The sequence below is a fragment of the Trachypithecus francoisi genome, unplaced genomic scaffold (genome assembly GCF_009764315.1).
Source record: "Trachypithecus francoisi isolate TF-2019V2 unplaced genomic scaffold, Tfra_2.0 Lachesis_group11, whole genome shotgun sequence".
NCBI classification, from domain to species: Eukaryota; Metazoa; Chordata; class Mammalia; order Primates; family Cercopithecidae; genus Trachypithecus; species Trachypithecus francoisi.
The window spans coordinates 85,541,263-85,558,734 of record NW_022681456.1 but is presented as its reverse complement, the minus strand read 5'-3'; the positions used below and the strand labels follow the sequence as shown (position 1 = coordinate 85,558,734).

Below are 17,472 nucleotides of genomic sequence, written 5' to 3'. Positions count from 1 at the left end.
TCGCTCTGTCACCAGGCTGGAGTGCAGTGGTGCAATCTCGGCTCAATGCAATCTCCAACTCCCTGGTCCAAGCGATTCTCCTGCCTCAACCTCCCAAGTAGCTGGGATTACAGGCATGTGCCACCACGCCCAGCTACTTTTTGTATTTTCAGTAGGGAAGGGGTTTCATCATGTTGGCCAGGATGGTCTCGATCTCCTGACCTCGTGATGCACCTGCCTTGGCCTCCCAAAGTGCTGGGATTACAGGCGTGAGCCACTGTGCCCAGCTTATTTACTCATTTATTTTTGAGACAGGATTTCACTTTGTTGCCCAGTTTGAAGTGGAGTGGCACAGACAGCTCACTGCAGCCCTGACTTGGGCTCAAGCGATCCTCCTGCCTCATCCTCCCAAGTACCTGGGACCACAGGTGCACCCCATCACGCCTGGCTAATCGTTTTATTTTCTGTAGAGACAGGGTCTTGCAATGTTGTCCAGTCTGATCTCAAACTCCTGGCCTCAAGCAATCCACCCGGCTCATCCTCCCAAAGTGCTGGAACTACAGGCATCAGTCACCGCACCCAAACCATCATCTTTGGAGATGGAGACAGAGGAATGGTGTTCTAGTAAGAACCATAACTGGAGATACCTATTTAGGTACAACATGCCTACCAGTAAGGGGTACATAGGATTTTGGTTAACAGTGAGATCTGGTTTGAATCTTGGCTCAATTACTTACCAGTACTGTGATCTTGTGCAAATTATATGGCATCTCTGGCTTTTCTCTTTCCTCATTTACAAAACAGAGATAGTACCACTTTCCTCACAGGACAGGACAGCAGAGCAGGTTAGAGTGCATGATGTGCAGCCAGATTGCCTGGATTTGTATCCATGTTCAGCCACTTTCTATCTGTGTGACCTTGTGCACATTACCTAATCTCTCTGAACCTCGGTCTTCTTTTTCTGTAAAATGAAGTAGATAGTGGCCGGGCGCCGTGGCTCTCGCCTGTAATCCCAGCACTTTGGGAGGCTGAGGTGGGTGGATCACCTGAGGTCGGGAGTTCGAAACCAGCCTGACCAACATGGAGAAACCTCATCTCTACTAAAAAAAAAAAAAAAAATGAATTAGCCAGGCATGGTGGTGCATGCCTGTAGTTCCAGCTACTTGGGAGGCTGAGGCAGGAGAATCACTTGAACCCAGGAGGCAGAGGTCGTGGTGAGCCAAGATCGTGCCATTGTACTCCAGCCAGGGTGAAACTCCGTCTAAAAAAAAAAATAGCACCTCATAGGCTCGTAGGGTTATCACAGGAATAAATAATGTAGAAAGAACTCATAAGTGGGGCCAGGCACCGTGGCTTATGCCTGTAATCCCAAAACTTTGGGAGGCCGAGGCAGGAGGATCACTTGAGCCCAGAAGTTTGAGACCAGCCTGGACAACATGGTGAAACCCCATCTCTACAAAAAATAACTACTGTGGTACTCCTGTAGTCCTAGCTACCCAGGAGGGTGAGATAGGAGGATCAGTTGAACCAGGAGGGTGAGGTTGCAGTGAGCAGTAGTCATGCCACTGTACTCCAGCATGGGTGACAGAGTGAGACCCTGTCTCAAAAAAAAAAAAAAAAAACCTCATAAATGCCCCTGACCCATAGTAAACATTGAACAAATGTTAGCTCTTATCATTTATGAGGCTAAACATGATCATATAAAGCCCTCAACACAGTGCACAGTGCTAACACTCATTAAGTACATGCTAACTTTATTTATTTATTTATTTAGAGATGGAGTCTCCCTCTTTTGCCCAGGCTGGAGTGCAGTGGCGCCATCTCTGCTCACTGCACTTTGCCTCCTGGGTTTAAGCAATTCTCCTGCCTCAGCTCACAGGCACATGCCACCATGCCCAGCTAATTTTTTGCATTTTAGTAGAGATGGGGTTTCACCGTGTTAGCCAGGATGGTCTCGATCTCCTGACCTTGTGATCCACCCACCTCACCCTTCCAAAGTGCTGGGATTATGGGCGTGAGCCACTGCGCCCGACCTAGTACATGTTAACTTTATTTCTAGCACTAGCACTACACTATGGCACTTGGAAAACAAGAGCTATAAGTCACTGAGAAAGGAAGAGTTAAGGTCCCTGAGCTACCATCAATAGGCATCAGAATTGGAAGGTCATGAAGGCAAATGTCACCTCTCCTTGAACTCAGAGGAGACCAGAATCCCAGGAGCCTCCCCCAGCTTTGGCTTAGTCTGTCCACCTATGTGGGGTGGGATCTCAGCAGTTTGGATTCTCTACTGATTATTTCATCAAACCTTTTTCTCTCCTCTAGACTCTCCAGGGCAGTGGTTCTCAACCAGAATTTTTCCACAGGGATCATTTAGCAATGTCTGGAGACATTTTTGGGTGTGATAGCTGGAGAGTGGGGGTACTGTCTTCTAGCATCCACTAGATGTCAGGGACACTGCTAAACATCTTGGGCTGCATAGGACAGTCCCTCACAACAAAGCATTATCCAGTTCAAAATGTCAATAGTTCCAGGGTTGAGAACCCCTGTACCCCTGCTCTAGGGCTAAGGAACCCTTCCTTGGTTTAGCAGGTCTTGGGCGGGTCTAGGGTAGGGGGATGGGGGAGTAGAGAAGCTCCTTCTTGGAGGAGCTGGGGAATGGTAGAGGCAGCCCCTCTGCAACCCACAGAAAGGGCCCCAGGACAGCTTTTCTCTCATTATGATCAATCAAAGGGCTCAGCACAGTGGCTCATGCCCGTAATCCCAGCTCTTAGGGAGGCAGAGATGTGAGAATAGCTTGAACCCAGGAGTTCGAGACCTGCCTGAGCAATATAGGGAGACCCCATGCTCCACGAAAAGGAAAAAAAAAAAAAAAAAGACACACACACACACACAAATACCAATTGTAACAACTAAAGAAAACAGAAAAAAAATACGGAGCCAAACTCTTTATATGTATTATATATTTCATTAATAAATAGGTTTTCTTCATTAAACACAGAACATGTAACAGATTGAAACACTCCCCCCTCCCCCCAATTCCAAAGACAAGAGTCTATAAAACAAATGCCAGCTGTACTGCCCTAAGGGCAGAAAAAGTCTGGTGACCCCCACCCAGCCCTGCCCCTGCAGCACCACCACCCCCACACTCTGCAAGAGAAGGGGGTCTGGGGCTTCTCCCTTGGACCCTGGGGACTTAGGTGAGAAGCATGTGAATGTATGATGTCACCTCTCCATGAGGCATGGGCTATGCAAAGATGAGGTTTCCTTCTCATTGGCTCTGACCAGCTCCTGCACTTCCGATTGCATTTACGAAGCACCTGGGCTAAACCCCCAAGGGAGCTGCCGCTCGGCTTCCCCACTCTGTTCAACTGCTGCCTCCTTAGAGGGGAAGGGAAGGGCTCTGGGACCCCTCCCATCCCCTGGCCTGCATGGAAACGCTGTGTGGAAGAGGCATGATGCTGAAGGTGAGGCTGCTGTAGGCCCCCAAGCCCAGGAGGCCAGCATGCCCCCCGTCCCCCACAGCTTTCCTTCCTCTGGAGCGGCGGGGGGGGCACTGGGATAGCCGCCTCCTCCACAACCTAGTGCCTAGCTTGGGGTATAATGGTTCTATCTCAGCATCAGGTCCTCATGCCGGGCCTGGCTCCTTCCTCGCCCCATTCCTGTCTCTTTCCAAGCCCTCACCGTGGCCATCTGAAAAATTCATGTCCAGTATCCTAAATTGTCTCATCCTCCCTCTCCCCGTGCCTCTGCACCCCAAGGGAGGAAGTAGGGGGTTGTCTCCCCCCTCCAATTTCCACTTCACATAATGGAACAGCTTTTGGCCTTTTCCTTCTTGAAGGTAGAAGAGATGAGTTCAGAGCGACTGGGGAGGTGGAGCAGTCGTTTGGAGAGGCTTCGGACAGGGCTCTTCTGGGGTAGTGGGCTAGGCTTGTTCAGACACACCATGGATGCCATCCGAAAGATGCTGTGGATGCTCTTTTCTGAGGTGAAAGCCGAACCTTCCAGGTAGATTTCTGCACCCAGCTGCTTGGCTATTGCACAACCCTGCAGGAGGGGGTGAGGGCATTAATGCAGTGGGCCACAATGGCTCTGGGACGCTGCCTCTTGTGTGTCACTCCCCAGGGCCACTCCAGAGGGGACCCAGCTGCCAATCTCCAAATACCACCCTCTGCCAATTATTCGATTATCTTTTTTTTTTTTTTTTTTTGGCATACACCCTGTCTGATGATGCCTCTTTTTCTTAAGACGATGCGTGATTGCACATTATAAATCACCTGGAATACTCTTAAAACTATACTGATGCCGGCCGGGCGCGGTGGCTCAAGCCTGTAATCCCAGCACTTTGGGAGGCCGAGACGGGCGGATCACGAGGTCAGGAGATCCAGACCATCCTGGCTAACACAGTGAAACCCCGTCTCTACTAAAAATACAAAAAACTAGCCGGGCGAGGTGGCGGGCGCCTGTAGTCCCAGCTACTCCGGAGGCTGAGGCAGGAGAATGGTGTAAACCCGGGAGGCGGAGCTTGCAGTGAGCTGAGATCTGGCCACTGCACTCCAGCCTGGGAGACAGAGCCAGACTCCGTCTCAAAAAAAAAAAAAAAAAAAAACTATATTGATGCCAAACTACATCAGAATTTCTGGGGATAGCTGGGGCAGTGGCTAGTGCCTCTAATCCCAGCTACTCAGGAGGCTGTGGTAGGAAGATCACTTAAGGAGGCCAGGAGTTCAAGACCAGCCTAGGCGGCCAGGCGCGGTGGCTCATACCCGTAATCCCAGCACTTTGGGGTTACAAAAATAAATCTCAAAAATAAAAATAATAGGCCGGGCGCGGTGGCTCAAGCCTGTAATCCCAGCACTTTGGGAGGCCGAGACGGGCGGATCACAAGGTCAGGAGATCGAGACCATCCTGGCTAATACGGTGAAACCCCGTCTCTACTAAAGAATACAAAAAAAACTAGCCGGGCGACGAGGCGGGCGCCTGTAGTCCCAGCTACTTGGGAGGCGGAGGCAGGAGAATGGCGTGAACCTGGGAGGCGGAGCTTGCAGTGAGCTGAGATACGGCCACCGCACTCCAGCCTGGGTGACAGAGCCAGACTCCGTCTCAAAAAATAATAATAATAATAATAATAAAATAATGGCCGGGCGCGGTGGCTCAAGCCTGTAATCCCAGCACTTTGGGAGGCCGAGACGGGCGGATCACGAGGTCAGGAGATCGAGATCATCCCGGCTAACACGGTGAAACCCCGTCTCTACTAAAAAATACAAAAAAATCTAGCCGGGCGAGGTGGCGGGCGCCTGTAGTCCCAGCTACTCGGGAGGCTGAGGCAGGAGAATGGCGTGAACCCGGGAGGCGGAGCTTGCAGTGAGCTGAGATCCGGCCACTGCACTCCAGCCTGGGCGACAGAGCGAGACTCCGTCTCAAAAAAAAAAAAAATATAAAATAAAATAAAATAAAATAAAATAAAATAATAACAACTTTCAAAAAATGTTTAAACATTCGCTGGAAGTGGGCCCAAAACTATAGTCTCAAATACTAGGGAGGATCCCTTGAGACCAGGAGTTCTACCCTGCAGTGAGCTAGGATCATACCATTGCACTTCATTCTGGGTGACAGAGTAAGACTCTGTCTCTGGGAGAAAAAAAAAAAGGAAAAGGAAAAAAAAATTCTGGGTATAGAGCCAAGGCATTAGTATTCTTTTTCTTTTTTCTTTTTTGAGACAGAGTCTTGCTCTGTGCCCAGGCTGAAGTGCAGTGACACAATCTCAGCTCACTGCAAGCTCCGCCTTCTGGGTTTACGCCATTCTCCTGTCTCAGCCTCCTGAGTAGCTGGGACTACAGGCGCCCACCACCACGCCTGGCTAATTTTTTGTATTTTTGGTAGGGACGGAGTTTCACCATGTTACAACAGGATGGTCTCGATCTCCTGACCTTGTTATCCACCCGCCTCAGCCTCCCAAAGTGCTGGGATTACAGGCGTGAGCCACCACACCCAGCCAGCATTAGTATTCTTAAGAGGTCCCCAGGTCAGGTGCAGTGGAGGCCAAGGCAGGTGGATCACCTGAGGTCAGGAGTTCGAGACCAGCCTGGCCAACATGGTGAAACCCCATCTCTACTAAAAATAACAAAAATTATCCGGGTGTGTTGGCAGACACCTGTAATCCCAGCTACTTGGGAGGCTGAGGCAGGAGAATCGCTTGAACCCAGGAGGCAAAGGTTGCAGTGAGAGATCGCACCACTGCACTCCAGCCTGGGTGACAAGAGCAAAACTCCGTCCCCCAACCCTATGCTCTCATGCACATAAGAAATTATCGGCCGGGCGCGGTGGCTCAAGCCTGTAATCCCAGCACTTTGGGAGGCCGAGACGGGCGGATCACAAGGTCAGGAGATCGAGACCATCCTGGCAAACACGGTGAAACCCCGTCTCTACTAAAAAATACAAAAAACTAGCCGGGCGAGGTGGCGGGCACCTATAGTCCCAGCTACTCAGGAGGCTGAGGCAGGAGAATGGCGAGAACCCGGGAGGCGGAGCTTGCAGTGAGCTGAGATCCGGCCACTGCACTCCAGCCCGGGCGACAGAGCGAGACTCTGTCTCAAAAAAAAAAAAAAAAAAAAGAAATTATCAAGGGGTCTTATCAAAAATGCAGATTCCAGGCCAGGTGTGGTGACTCACACCTGTAATCCCAGCACTTTGGGAGGCCAAGGTGGGAGAATCACTTGATGTCAGGAGTTCAAGAACAACCTGGGAAACATAATGAGACCTTGTCTCTACAAAAAATGTTAAAGATTAGCTAGCCATGGGGCCCGTACCTATAGTTCCAGCTACTAGGGAGACAAGAGGGAGGATCATTTGAGTCTGGGAGGCCAAGGCTGCATAAACAACTATTATGCGACTGCATTCCAGCCTAGGCAGATCACTTCTTTTTTTTCTTGAAACAGAGTCTCACTCTGTCACCCAGGGATTACAGGTGTGCACCACCATCCCTGGCTAATTTTTTGTATTTTTTGTAGAGATGGGGTTTCACCATGTTGACCAGGCTGGTCTTGAACTCCTGACCTCAAGCGATCCACCTGCCTCGGTCTCCCAAAGTGCTGGGATTACAGGCGTGAGCTACCACACCTGGCTCTTTTTTTTTCTTTTTTTTTTCCTTGAGACAGAGTCTTTCATTCTGTCACCCAGGCTGGAGTGCAGTGGCACATTCTCAACTAACTGCAACCTCCATCTCCCACGTTCAAGCGATTCTCCTGCCTCAGCCTCCCAAGTAGCTGGGATTACAGGTGCATGCCACCACAACCTGCTAATTTTGGTATTTTTAGTAGAGACAGTGTTTTGCCATGTTGGCCAGGCTAGTCCTGAATTCCTGAGCTCAAGTGATCCATCGGCCTCAGCCTCCCAAAGTGCTGGTATTACAGGTGTGAGCCACCGTGCACAGTGCCCCTCCTCCTTTATTTATTTATTTATTTTTTGAGACAGGGTCTCTTTTTTTGTGTGGGTGAAATTCTAATGAACACCTCTAATGATTCTAACGCAGGTGGTCAGAATACAGTCTTAGAAATGTGGGCACACACAGGAATAACTCGCCTGCTAACTGACAGCATACATCTGGGTAAGCAGGTACCCACCACCTCTCTCCAGGTGAATCATTTGCTAATTATTACAGCAGTTGTCTCTTGCCATAGTGGAAGAGTTTGAGCCAGGGCCATATTTCAAGCTGTCTGCCTTTAGCCTTCCTCACTTCACCCTACAACACGCATTTGCACGTGCACATACCTGCTCATACGAGATGGGCGCCTGCTTCTGGTGGGACAGCTCCATCAGAGTACTCAGGTCTGTTCGCAGGTCTGTCTTGCAGCCAATGAGCAAAACGCGGGTACTGGGACAATAATCTAGGATTTCTGTCCTCCACTGAGGGGTCGAGCAGGAAGAAGGGAAGGAGAAGGAGGAAGGGAGGAGAGTTAGTGGTAGATAGATACCAGGAGAAGCTTGGCTGGCAACATCACACACATCACCTCGCTTATCACCAGCTCAGTCCTCCCTCTGAGTCACAGCATCGCCACTGCACTAATTACATCATCTTCCTGCCCATGAGGCCTTTGGGGCCCCCAGAGTGCTGACCCAGGAGCCTGTTCCCCCAGTCTATGGCCCAGTCACCAGAGAGAGCACAAGGGCAATTCTCCTCCCACTCTCTACCAAGCATACAGAGCATGGATCTGCCCCCTCACCCCAAAGGGCCTCACAAGTCCAGAATGCCAGGGGGAAGCCAACCAGTCTCTTCCCAAGGGAAGAACGTGATCCCAGCATCTTCTATACTATACTAGATACACAAGGTTTCCTAGGACTCCTCAGCATTGGCGGATCTGCCCAGACCCAAGCATTTCATACCAGCAGCTCAGCTCAGACCTGCCTAGCTTGCCCATTCTCAGTGGGACTGGGACCAGGATATATAGAAGCTGCCTCCAAAGATCCCATGCATGACCCTCATACCATATCACTTAAAGGTTCTCTGACTCTCTGTCCTCTGCTTCCTGAGTCTTCAACACCACCCTCCCCTGTGGGGCCTCTGGCAAGGCAGCATGGGATAACAAAAAGGGTGGGAGGCAGCGGGGTAAGCAGACCCAAGTTCCAGTCCCAGAGCTGTAGCTAATGGTGTGGCCTTAGGCAAATCTCTTCCTTCCCGGGCTTCCGTTTCTTGATGTTATACAAGAGGGCATTCATGACAAGGTCCCCACGATTCCTTCTTGATCCTCAAGCTGAGTTAGAGATTGGAGAGTTGATCTAGTCTTACCTTCTTCAGTGCGCTGTCCACTGTCTCTGGACGGCTGATGTCAAAACATAGTAATACTGCATCCGAGTCGCTGTAGCAGAGTGGACGGACATTATCATAGTAGGGAGATCCTGGTGTAGGCCAGAAAGAGTTGATGGTGAGCCATGCTGCTTTCCTTCCCCAATAGGCCTAAGCCCTAAAGCCCTGGGAATACCACCCATGATCCCTGAGGATCCACCCATCTCCCAGGGGGAATGTGCTATGGCTGGAAGCTTGGGACCTGACCATCTGCCAGGTCATGCAAGAATATCATCCCCCTTGGTCCAGAAAAAGGGAAAGAAGGCAAAATAAAGTGGGTGGAGTATAATTTGGCCCTGTCTGGGTCTCCTACAGCAGCTTAATTGGACATCTACTAGTTTTCTGAGTCCCAGAAGATGCTTCCAGCCCGGCAGAGAGACAGCGCTTATTTCAGGGTTCCTCTCTTCTAGAGCCTGCCTGCTGCCCAATTTCGCCCCCTCTGCTCCAGGGTCTCCCCAGTGAAGAGACAAACCTGCCTGTTATGTAACCTGGCTGCTGCTTTGCCATGGGGTCAGAACTTTAGGAGGCTAGCAGGGAAGGGAAAGAATCAAGGGTTCAGTGCCCCACTTCTCCACCCACCCAGATCGGCTTACACTGAAAAGGGCAAAAGGAAAGCTGTACCCCCTGACCCCCGCACATCTCAGAAAGGCAGTCTCAAAGACAGCAGCACCGATGGCTGGGGATTTAGAGGCTAGAGCAAGAGTCCTTCGTTGGGGGGGAAACAGGTAATGCAGACCCAGGTGGTCCCATATGAGAGAATGCTAGGGGCTGAGCCTACCCCCTCCACCCTGGGGAAGGAGCAGTAGCGGATTTGGAACCCAGACAATCCGTGCTCAGAATAGCAAGCAGCCCCTCTCCCTGCACCACAATCGCCATGGAAACTGGGGGGAATCCAAGCTGGTGGGGGGATGTTGATCATTAAAAAAAAGGAATACAGGGGAGTTGGGATAGCTGCCTGCTCCTTTAGCAAGCCTCCCCCATCCCCTTCTGAGGTGGGGTCTTACCACTGCAGCACTGAGGAGCGGAAGCACTGCAGCATTGGGGAAGGGGGAGGGGAGGAGGCCTCCATTTTGGCTCCAAGCAATCCCCCTCCCTTAAGACCAGCAAGTGAATAATGGGAACAGGGTCAACCCTGACCCCAACATTGGGAAACCCTATCCCACACACCACGGCCACTTCTTCCTTCCTTATGGGAACCTAATCTGAAAGAGGGAGTTTGAGAATAACTGATAGCCTTTATCCTTTCGGAAATTGGGGGTTGGAGGTGTGACACAGGGAATAGAGACTATACTTGCTGATTTTCCATGATCTGGTTTGGGATTTGAGGGCTGCATTCTGACTGTGGAAGGAGGGAGGAGGTAGGGGGAGGGGGTTTGGGCAGTGGTAGTGAAAAGAGATGAGCTGCAGTAAGATTCTGGGAAGATTGGAAGGTGGGAGGGTACAGCTGATGAACAACCAAAAAATTATACATCATGCAGTCAAACTGCATTCTAGTCCGATCTAGCCAGCATAGCACAGCCCAGGAGAACCAGAACCCTGCCTCCCAAGCCCTGAAACTGCAACAGGGGAAAAGCACACCAGGTTGGGGAATTTTTGTTTGGGGAGGAAAGGCTCATTGTCTATCTAACCATCCCCTAGCCCCAGTCTTTTCAGACCTCAGAACTGGAGCATGGGAACAATGACTGTTGGAGGAGCAGGACAGCATATTTATTATGTAGCAGGAAACACCCAGTGATTTACGGTCCCTTTTAAAACTCAGCCTGCATATGCATTTTTGGGGAGGGGTAGATTTTATTTTCTTTCTCCTATTCCCGGCTTTTACTCCTTTATTATGACTCTGAGTCAGTCTTTTGAAAAAGATATGGGGTAAAGAGATAATGGGAAGGGGTCAGAATTAAGGCAAAGGATAGCCTAGCACTAAGGGCTTGGGGCTGAGAGGCTGGAAAAACATTGTTTCTACATTCTAGAGAGACAGGGCATCTTCTACCTCACCCCAGTAGAGGGAAAACAGTCAGAGCCAACCTCCCCTCTGCCCTGCCGGCCACTATTCACAACTGACTATGCCCTATATTAGGCCATCTCCCCCACCCTCCAAAACATCGATGATGCATCGCTTCATCCCCGAGCTGCAGCAGTGTGACGAGTGGGGCTGAGCTGCGGCAGGAGGACAGCAGTGGCCCAAGATGGAATGCAGGAGACGAAACTGAGTCTGAGCAATCTTTCCCCAAAGCAGACTTGTCTCCGCGCCCCAACCACACTGCCTCCAGCAGCACTGCCTCTTGCCTCTTATTTGGCTTTGCTCTGGGGAAGTAAAAAGTGTGTGTGTGTGCGTGTGTGTGTGTGTGTGCGCGCGCGCGCGCGCGCTCCCACGCGTTGGGTGGCAGGGAAGGAAAAGGAGAAGTCCTGTTTTACTGCCCTCCCACCCCAGGAATATTCATGGATCCCTTCACCTCATCATCCCAGCCCTCTAAAGGGTGGAACTAGACCCAGGGAAGAGAGTGGTTCCTGGGCTTCACCTACTCTGTACCCTTGGACCATGCAACTGAGTCGACCAACTGTCACCCTTCCCCATAACTAATGAGTCTTCAGATTCTCTTCTTTCATTTCTCCCCACCAAAGGGGAAAACAATTTCTAGAAGACAGCAGCTACATAGCAGACCAGTGGGGTGGGAAAGGGGCATTTGGAGTCGAATTTTTACCTGAGGTATCCCAGAGACTAAGCTCCACCCTCTGCTCCTCTGTCTCCAAACAGGCTGTGTAATTTTCGAACACGGTGGGCACATAGGTCTGTGAAAAGAGAGGAAACATTCACCCCGGGCACCCCTACCCTCAGATCCCCTGGTTAGTGCTGGCTACACACGCACTCACCAGAGAGACAGTAAAGTCACAGGAGACAAGAAACCAGAGGAGATGCCTGGGTCAGGAGGGAAGGGATGTGGAGGACCGTGCACTTTGCTCTGTGGCAGTGAGAAATGTGAATGACACCCCCCACCACCACCACCACCGCACCAGGGGTAATCCCCTCATATCCTAGACGATCAGGGACACACACACACACACACAGATTCCTCCCATCCCCAGATTTGTGTTTCCCAGTTTGAGAGAGCCACAGGCCAAAGCCAATCCTAGCTCATCTCCTCTCAAACCCCTCCAGTATGGTGAACAGAGGGCTGCAGAAGCCTGCCTGGAGGCACTGGCATAGAGCCTTTGAGGAGCAGGTGAGCGGATAGGCAGGGATTACGTCAAGAAGAAACCCCAGACTCTCAAATGCCTCCAGTGCCCTCTCCTGGGAGCAGACTCCAGGCACGCAGGAAGGTGGAGGGGATCTGATGGGGCCTTTGGGTGAAGAGATGAGGAGGAGCCAGCGGGGCGGCAGAAGTGGAACAGGTCTCAGGGGAAGCTAAGGCAGGGCAGTCCTCCAGCCAAAAAGCAGCGGAGGATGGGAAAGCCTCAGAAAGCGGCTGAGGATGGGCTGGGGCTGGGGCTGGGGGAGTCACGTCTCCTGGGCAGGTGGAAATCTACCCCAAGTCGGGCTGGCAGGGAGAAAAGCCGGCCACCGGGCGGGCGGGCGGGCAGCTCACCTCCGGATAGCAATCCTTCGCTAACACTTGTAACATCGCGGTCTTCCCACACTGCACGTCCCCGACCAGAACGAGCTTACATCTGGCCACGACTGGCTGGGGGGCCCGTCTCTCTTTCATGGTTGCAGTGTCCGCGGGACTTGAATTTCGATTCAGAAGGGAGGGTTGCGCCAGGTGCGTTTCACCACAACAATCCGGCTGGATTCCCTGCCTCCCTCCAACTGAGGAGGAGGCCGGCACAGCCGCCTTTTATTTCTCTGGCTGAGCCAATCACAAGAGGAGGCGGACTCTGTTACGCCCAATCCCTGAGGTGGGATTCCCTCCAGCAGCCAATGGATCTGAGGATCTGAGTCAGCGCCCCCTTCCTCCCTTCCCTTTCTCTTAAAGCTGCACCGTTGCTTCCCCCAGAAAGGGGATTCCCACGTTGTTTTGCATTTGTATTAGGAAGGGGAAAGGGTACTAGAAGCAAAATGAAATGATCTGGAGTGTCTACCAATAAGTGTCAAAAAAACAAACTAGCTATGGAAGCAGGAAGTGAGGTCAGGCTGGAGTTGCAGGGACTGTCCCGGGGTGGGTTAGAAGAGCAGGACCTGCTTAGACTATAGACAGGTGTGTGTGTGTGTTGGAGGAGTGGGGGGTGGGGGAGGTGGCTCAGAGCTTCTCTGACATTTTTTTTCTTTTTTTCTTTCCTTACATCTTTTGTTTTAAGTAGAGACAGGGGTCTCACCATGTTGCCCAGGCTGGTCTTGAACCTCTGGGCTCAAGCAATCTGCCTGTCTCAGCTTCCCAAAGTGCTGGGACTACAGACATGAGCCACAGCACCTGGCCTGATGTCTGACTTTTTTGTTTTTTCTAACTCCCATCCAAACCAGTTCTTGCTTCCCCTTATTTCCCCTCCCAATATCAGCTTCTGCTGTACCTCTTTTATTTTTATTTTTATTTGTGTGTTTATTTATTCATTCATTTTGAAACGGAGTATCCCTCTTGTTGCCCAGGCTGGAGTGCAATGGCGCGATCTCAGCTCACTGCAACCTCCACCTCCCTAGTTGAAGCAATTCTCCTGCCTCAGCCTCCTGAGGAGCTGGGATTACAGGCACCCACCTCGATGCCCTGCTAATTTGTGTATTTTTGGTAGAGAGGGGGTTTCTTCATGTTGGTCAGGCTGGTCTCAAGCTCCCGACCTCAGGTGATCCACCCGCCTCGGCCTGCCAAAGTGGTGGGATTATAGGCGTGAGTCAGCATGCCTGCCCAGCCACTGCCCCCTTTAAAGCCTTCTCTTCTTCAAGAATCACCTTCACCACCAAAAAGAGAGAGAGAGAGAGAGCGCTTTCTAGAGTCGTCCAGAAAAAACTACACAGCACCTGACCCAGTGACGGATAGAGAGAAATGAGGGACTCTGGCAAGTGGAGATGGGAGAGAGGAAGAAGACAAAGCAAACACACTCACTGTTTGGCCAGACAGCCTCTCACCCATGCCTAGCGGGAGCTGCTTAGGGGTGTTTGTTCTGTGGCCTAGGCTCAGCTTCCTGGATGAATCAGGCACAGGTCCAGTTCCATGTTAACGCCCACTGAAACTGACACACTAATTGTGTCACCTGGTTAAAGTTCAGACTGGACCCAGGATTTTGGGATTAGAAGCTGGAGGACAATCTAAGGTTGAGATGAACTACAAAACTTTTTTTTTTTTTTTTTTTTTTTGAGGTGGAGTCTCACTCTGTTACCGAGGCTGGAGTGCAGTGCTCAATCTCAGCTCATTGCAACCTCTGCCTCCCAGGTTCAAGCAATTCTCCTGTCTCAGCCTCCTGAGTAGCTGAGACTACAAGCGCGCATCACCATGCCTGGCTAATTTTTGTATTTTCAGTAGAGACAGGGTTTCACCATATTGGTCAGGCTGGTCTCGAACTCCTGACCTTAGGTGATCCACCCGCCTCGGCCTCCCAAAGTGCTGGGATTACAAGCATGTGCCACCGCGCCCAGCTGAGCGCCCTGTCCGGTGGGGCCCCTGAATTTTGGGGAGGCTCTCTACTAGACGGAACTATGGGCTGTCCACAGCTTAAATAAACCACTGATTGTCCAGGAATCAAGACCGTCCAAATAAGGATTCCAGGGGATTTGTGATTGAAGGAAGATCAACTATGGGCAAAATTGAGAGTAGTCCCTTTCCCTTATCAAGCCCAGTGTCTCTGGAGCATGACCTGGGACTTGTTTCACTTGAGCTTTACTTTTCTTTTTTTTTTTTATACAGAGTCTTGCTCTGTCACCCAGGCTGGAGTGCAGTGGCACGAACTTGGCTCACTGCAACCTCTGCCTCCCAGGTTCAAGCGATTCTCCTACCTCAGCCTTCCGAGTAGCTGGGATTACAGGTGCCTGCCACCATGCCCGGCTAATTTTTGTATTTTTAGTAGAGATGGGGTTTCGCTATGTTGGCCAGGCTTGTCGTAAACTCCTGACCTTAGGTGATCCACCTGCCTCAAATCCCAAAGTGCTGGGATTACAGGTGTGAGCCACTGTGCCCCAGCCTGAGCTTTACTCTTAATTCATAGTCATTGCTGCCCCACCCAGGGATAGTTTTCCTGTGATAAAGGATGCCTGAAAGCCTTCCACAGACCCAAAGGGACAGATCTCTAAGAGTGAGATTTCCAGTGCCCACTATAGGCAGTAGGAGAGTGGATGTTGTTTTGAGAATACAGCCTAGCCAGTGTTCCTCCAGTCAAACCTCATGGCTCTGGGGCCAAGGCCTACACCTGCTCTCCACCCCTATCCTAAGCTTCATTCACTCCCTGGGATGGATAATGGCCTGAGGGAAACTTCAGGGTGGAAAGGGCATTATCCAGGTGTTGCCATTAGCTGGCTGCCTCTTCTCCCAGGCTTTCGGAAGGTTTCTGCCCTTTACCTCCCCTCATCCTCTGCCCTCAGATAATGTTCTGTTGATAGAATTTGTCCTCTTCTTGCCCTTTTCCAGCAGGCTGACAGCCTCTCTGAGCTGTATATAAGTGGGGTTTGGGAGAGTTCCAGGAACAGCTATAAGATCATGGACTGCCTCAATCTGGAATCCTTTCCCACAGCCTGACCTTCTCCTTCTGTATCCTCCTGTCCCCTACCTTCAGTCTCATCTGGACTGAGTTCTGGAAGCATCAGTAGAGTTCCCATACATACTGTTTTTTTTTTTTTTTTCTTTCTTTTTCGGGACAGAGTGTTGCTCTGTTGCCCAGGCTGGAGTGCAGAGGCATGATCTCTGCTCACTGCAACTTCCACCTCCTGGGTTCAAGCAATTCTCCTGCCTGAGCCTCCCGAGTAGCTGGGATTACAGGCACATGCAACCAGGCCCAGCTAATTTTCGTATTCTTAGTAGAGACAGGGTTTCACCATGTTGGCCAGGCTGGTCTCAAACTCTTGACCTTGTGATCCGCCCGCCTCGGCCTCCCAAAGTGCTAGGATTACAGACGTGAGCCGCCTCACCCAGTCCCCCATACATCCTCTTAACTCTTAACTGAGTTCCCTCCAATCACAGCCCCACAGGAGTTAGCCTTCTCTCCATGTTCTCTACCAGCCTCCTCCTACACACACCATTCATCCACCACTCCAAATAAACTTTCAGAATAAGTAAAAACTGTTTCTGCTAAACAAACAGCTTCTTCTGGCTTCTAAGAACATTGCCATTCCTGAGCTCCTCCCAGACAGAAATTCTGAGAGCTGGTGCCAACACTGATTCTTCCCTGGGTGACTGCATTTCAGGGTCAAGTAGCAGAAGGCCCGAACCATTATACAGAGCAGCCTCTACCATGGCGGAGGCCCAAGATGTGTCTCCAGAGATATTTTGTGGGTCATATGTTTATGAGTTTTGGTGGAAAACGTGTTATGTGTGTGAAAGCGTGTGTGTTAGATCAAGTGGCAGGGATGTAACAGGAAAAGGATGGAACTAAAGTTTAGCAGGCCTAGGCCTTGGACCTTGCTCTGCCTTTAATAAAATATGTGCCTTTGAGTAAGTTACTTCCCTCTCTGGGTGCCTATTTCCTTAAATGCAATGTGAGGGATTTAACCAGAGAAGGAGTTTTTAGACGTTAATTAATTAATTAATTAATTAATTTTTTTGAGACAGTTTCTCTTGTTGCCCAGGCTGGAGTGCAATGGCACAATCTTGGCTCACTGCAACCTCCACCTCCCAGGTTCAAGCGATTCTCCTGTCTCAGCCTCCCAAGTAGCTGGGATTACAGGCATGCACCACCACACCCAGCTAATTTTTATATTTTTAGTAGAGATGGGGTTTCTCCATGTTGGTCAGGCTGGTCTCGAACTCCAGACCTTAGGTGATCCACCTGCCTCGGCCTCCCAAAGTGCTGGGATTACAGATGTGAACCAGCACGCCTGGTCTAGATGTTATTATTATTATTTTTATTTTTTAATTTTTTTATTTTTGAGACGGAGTCTCGCTCTGTCGCCCGGGCTGGAGTGCAGTGGCCGGATCTCAGCTCACTACAAGCTCTGCCTCCCGAGTTTACGCCATTCTCCTGCCTCAGCCTCCCGAGTAGCTGGGACTACAGGCGCCCGCCACCTCGCCCGGCTAGTTTTTTGTATTTTTTAGTAGAGACGGGGTTTCACCATGTTAGCCAGGATGGTCTCGATCTCCTGACCTCGTGATCCACCCGTCTCGGCCTCCCAAAGTGCTAGGATTACAGGCTTGAGCCACCGCGCCCAGCCTAGATGTTATTATTATTATTATTATTTAGCGGTTAGACTCGCTCCTCCAAATTTGTTTAAACCTCTTTTAAATAACTTTATTTCAAACTCCATAGCCAAGACCAGGTGTGGTGGCTCACACCTATAATCCCAGGATTTGGGGAGGCTGAGGTAGGAGGATCCCTTAAGACCAGGAGTTCAAGACCAGCTTGGGCAATGGAGTGAGACCCCCCCCATCTCTACAAGAAAAATTTAAAAATCAAAAAAAAGTATGTAGCCAGATTAATACATTAAAGTGGCTCTTCTGGGTCAGGCACAGTGGCTCACACCTGTAATCTCAGCACTTTGGGAGGCTGAGGTGGGTGGACCACTTGTGGTCAAGAGTTCGAGACCAGCC

General features: G+C 50.7%; 1 protein-coding gene across 1 annotated transcript; it reads right to left on the bottom strand.

Annotated features, from left to right (window-relative positions):
• Window positions 1-2,922: 2,922 nt before the first annotated feature.
• On the bottom strand, window positions 2,923-12,644 carry RND1 (Rho family GTPase 1). The gene is made up of 5 exons (XM_033222240.1): window positions 12,400-12,644; window positions 11,518-11,605; window positions 8,762-8,871; window positions 7,747-7,881; window positions 2,923-4,023 (listed from the first exon to the last, which is right to left on the bottom strand). The coding sequence occupies exons 1-5, from the start codon at window positions 12,517-12,519 to the stop codon at window positions 3,778-3,780; spliced, it is 699 nt and encodes a 232-aa protein (XP_033078131.1). The 5' UTR covers window positions 12,520-12,644; the 3' UTR covers window positions 2,923-3,777.
• Window positions 12,645-17,472: the final 4,828 nt, after the last annotated feature.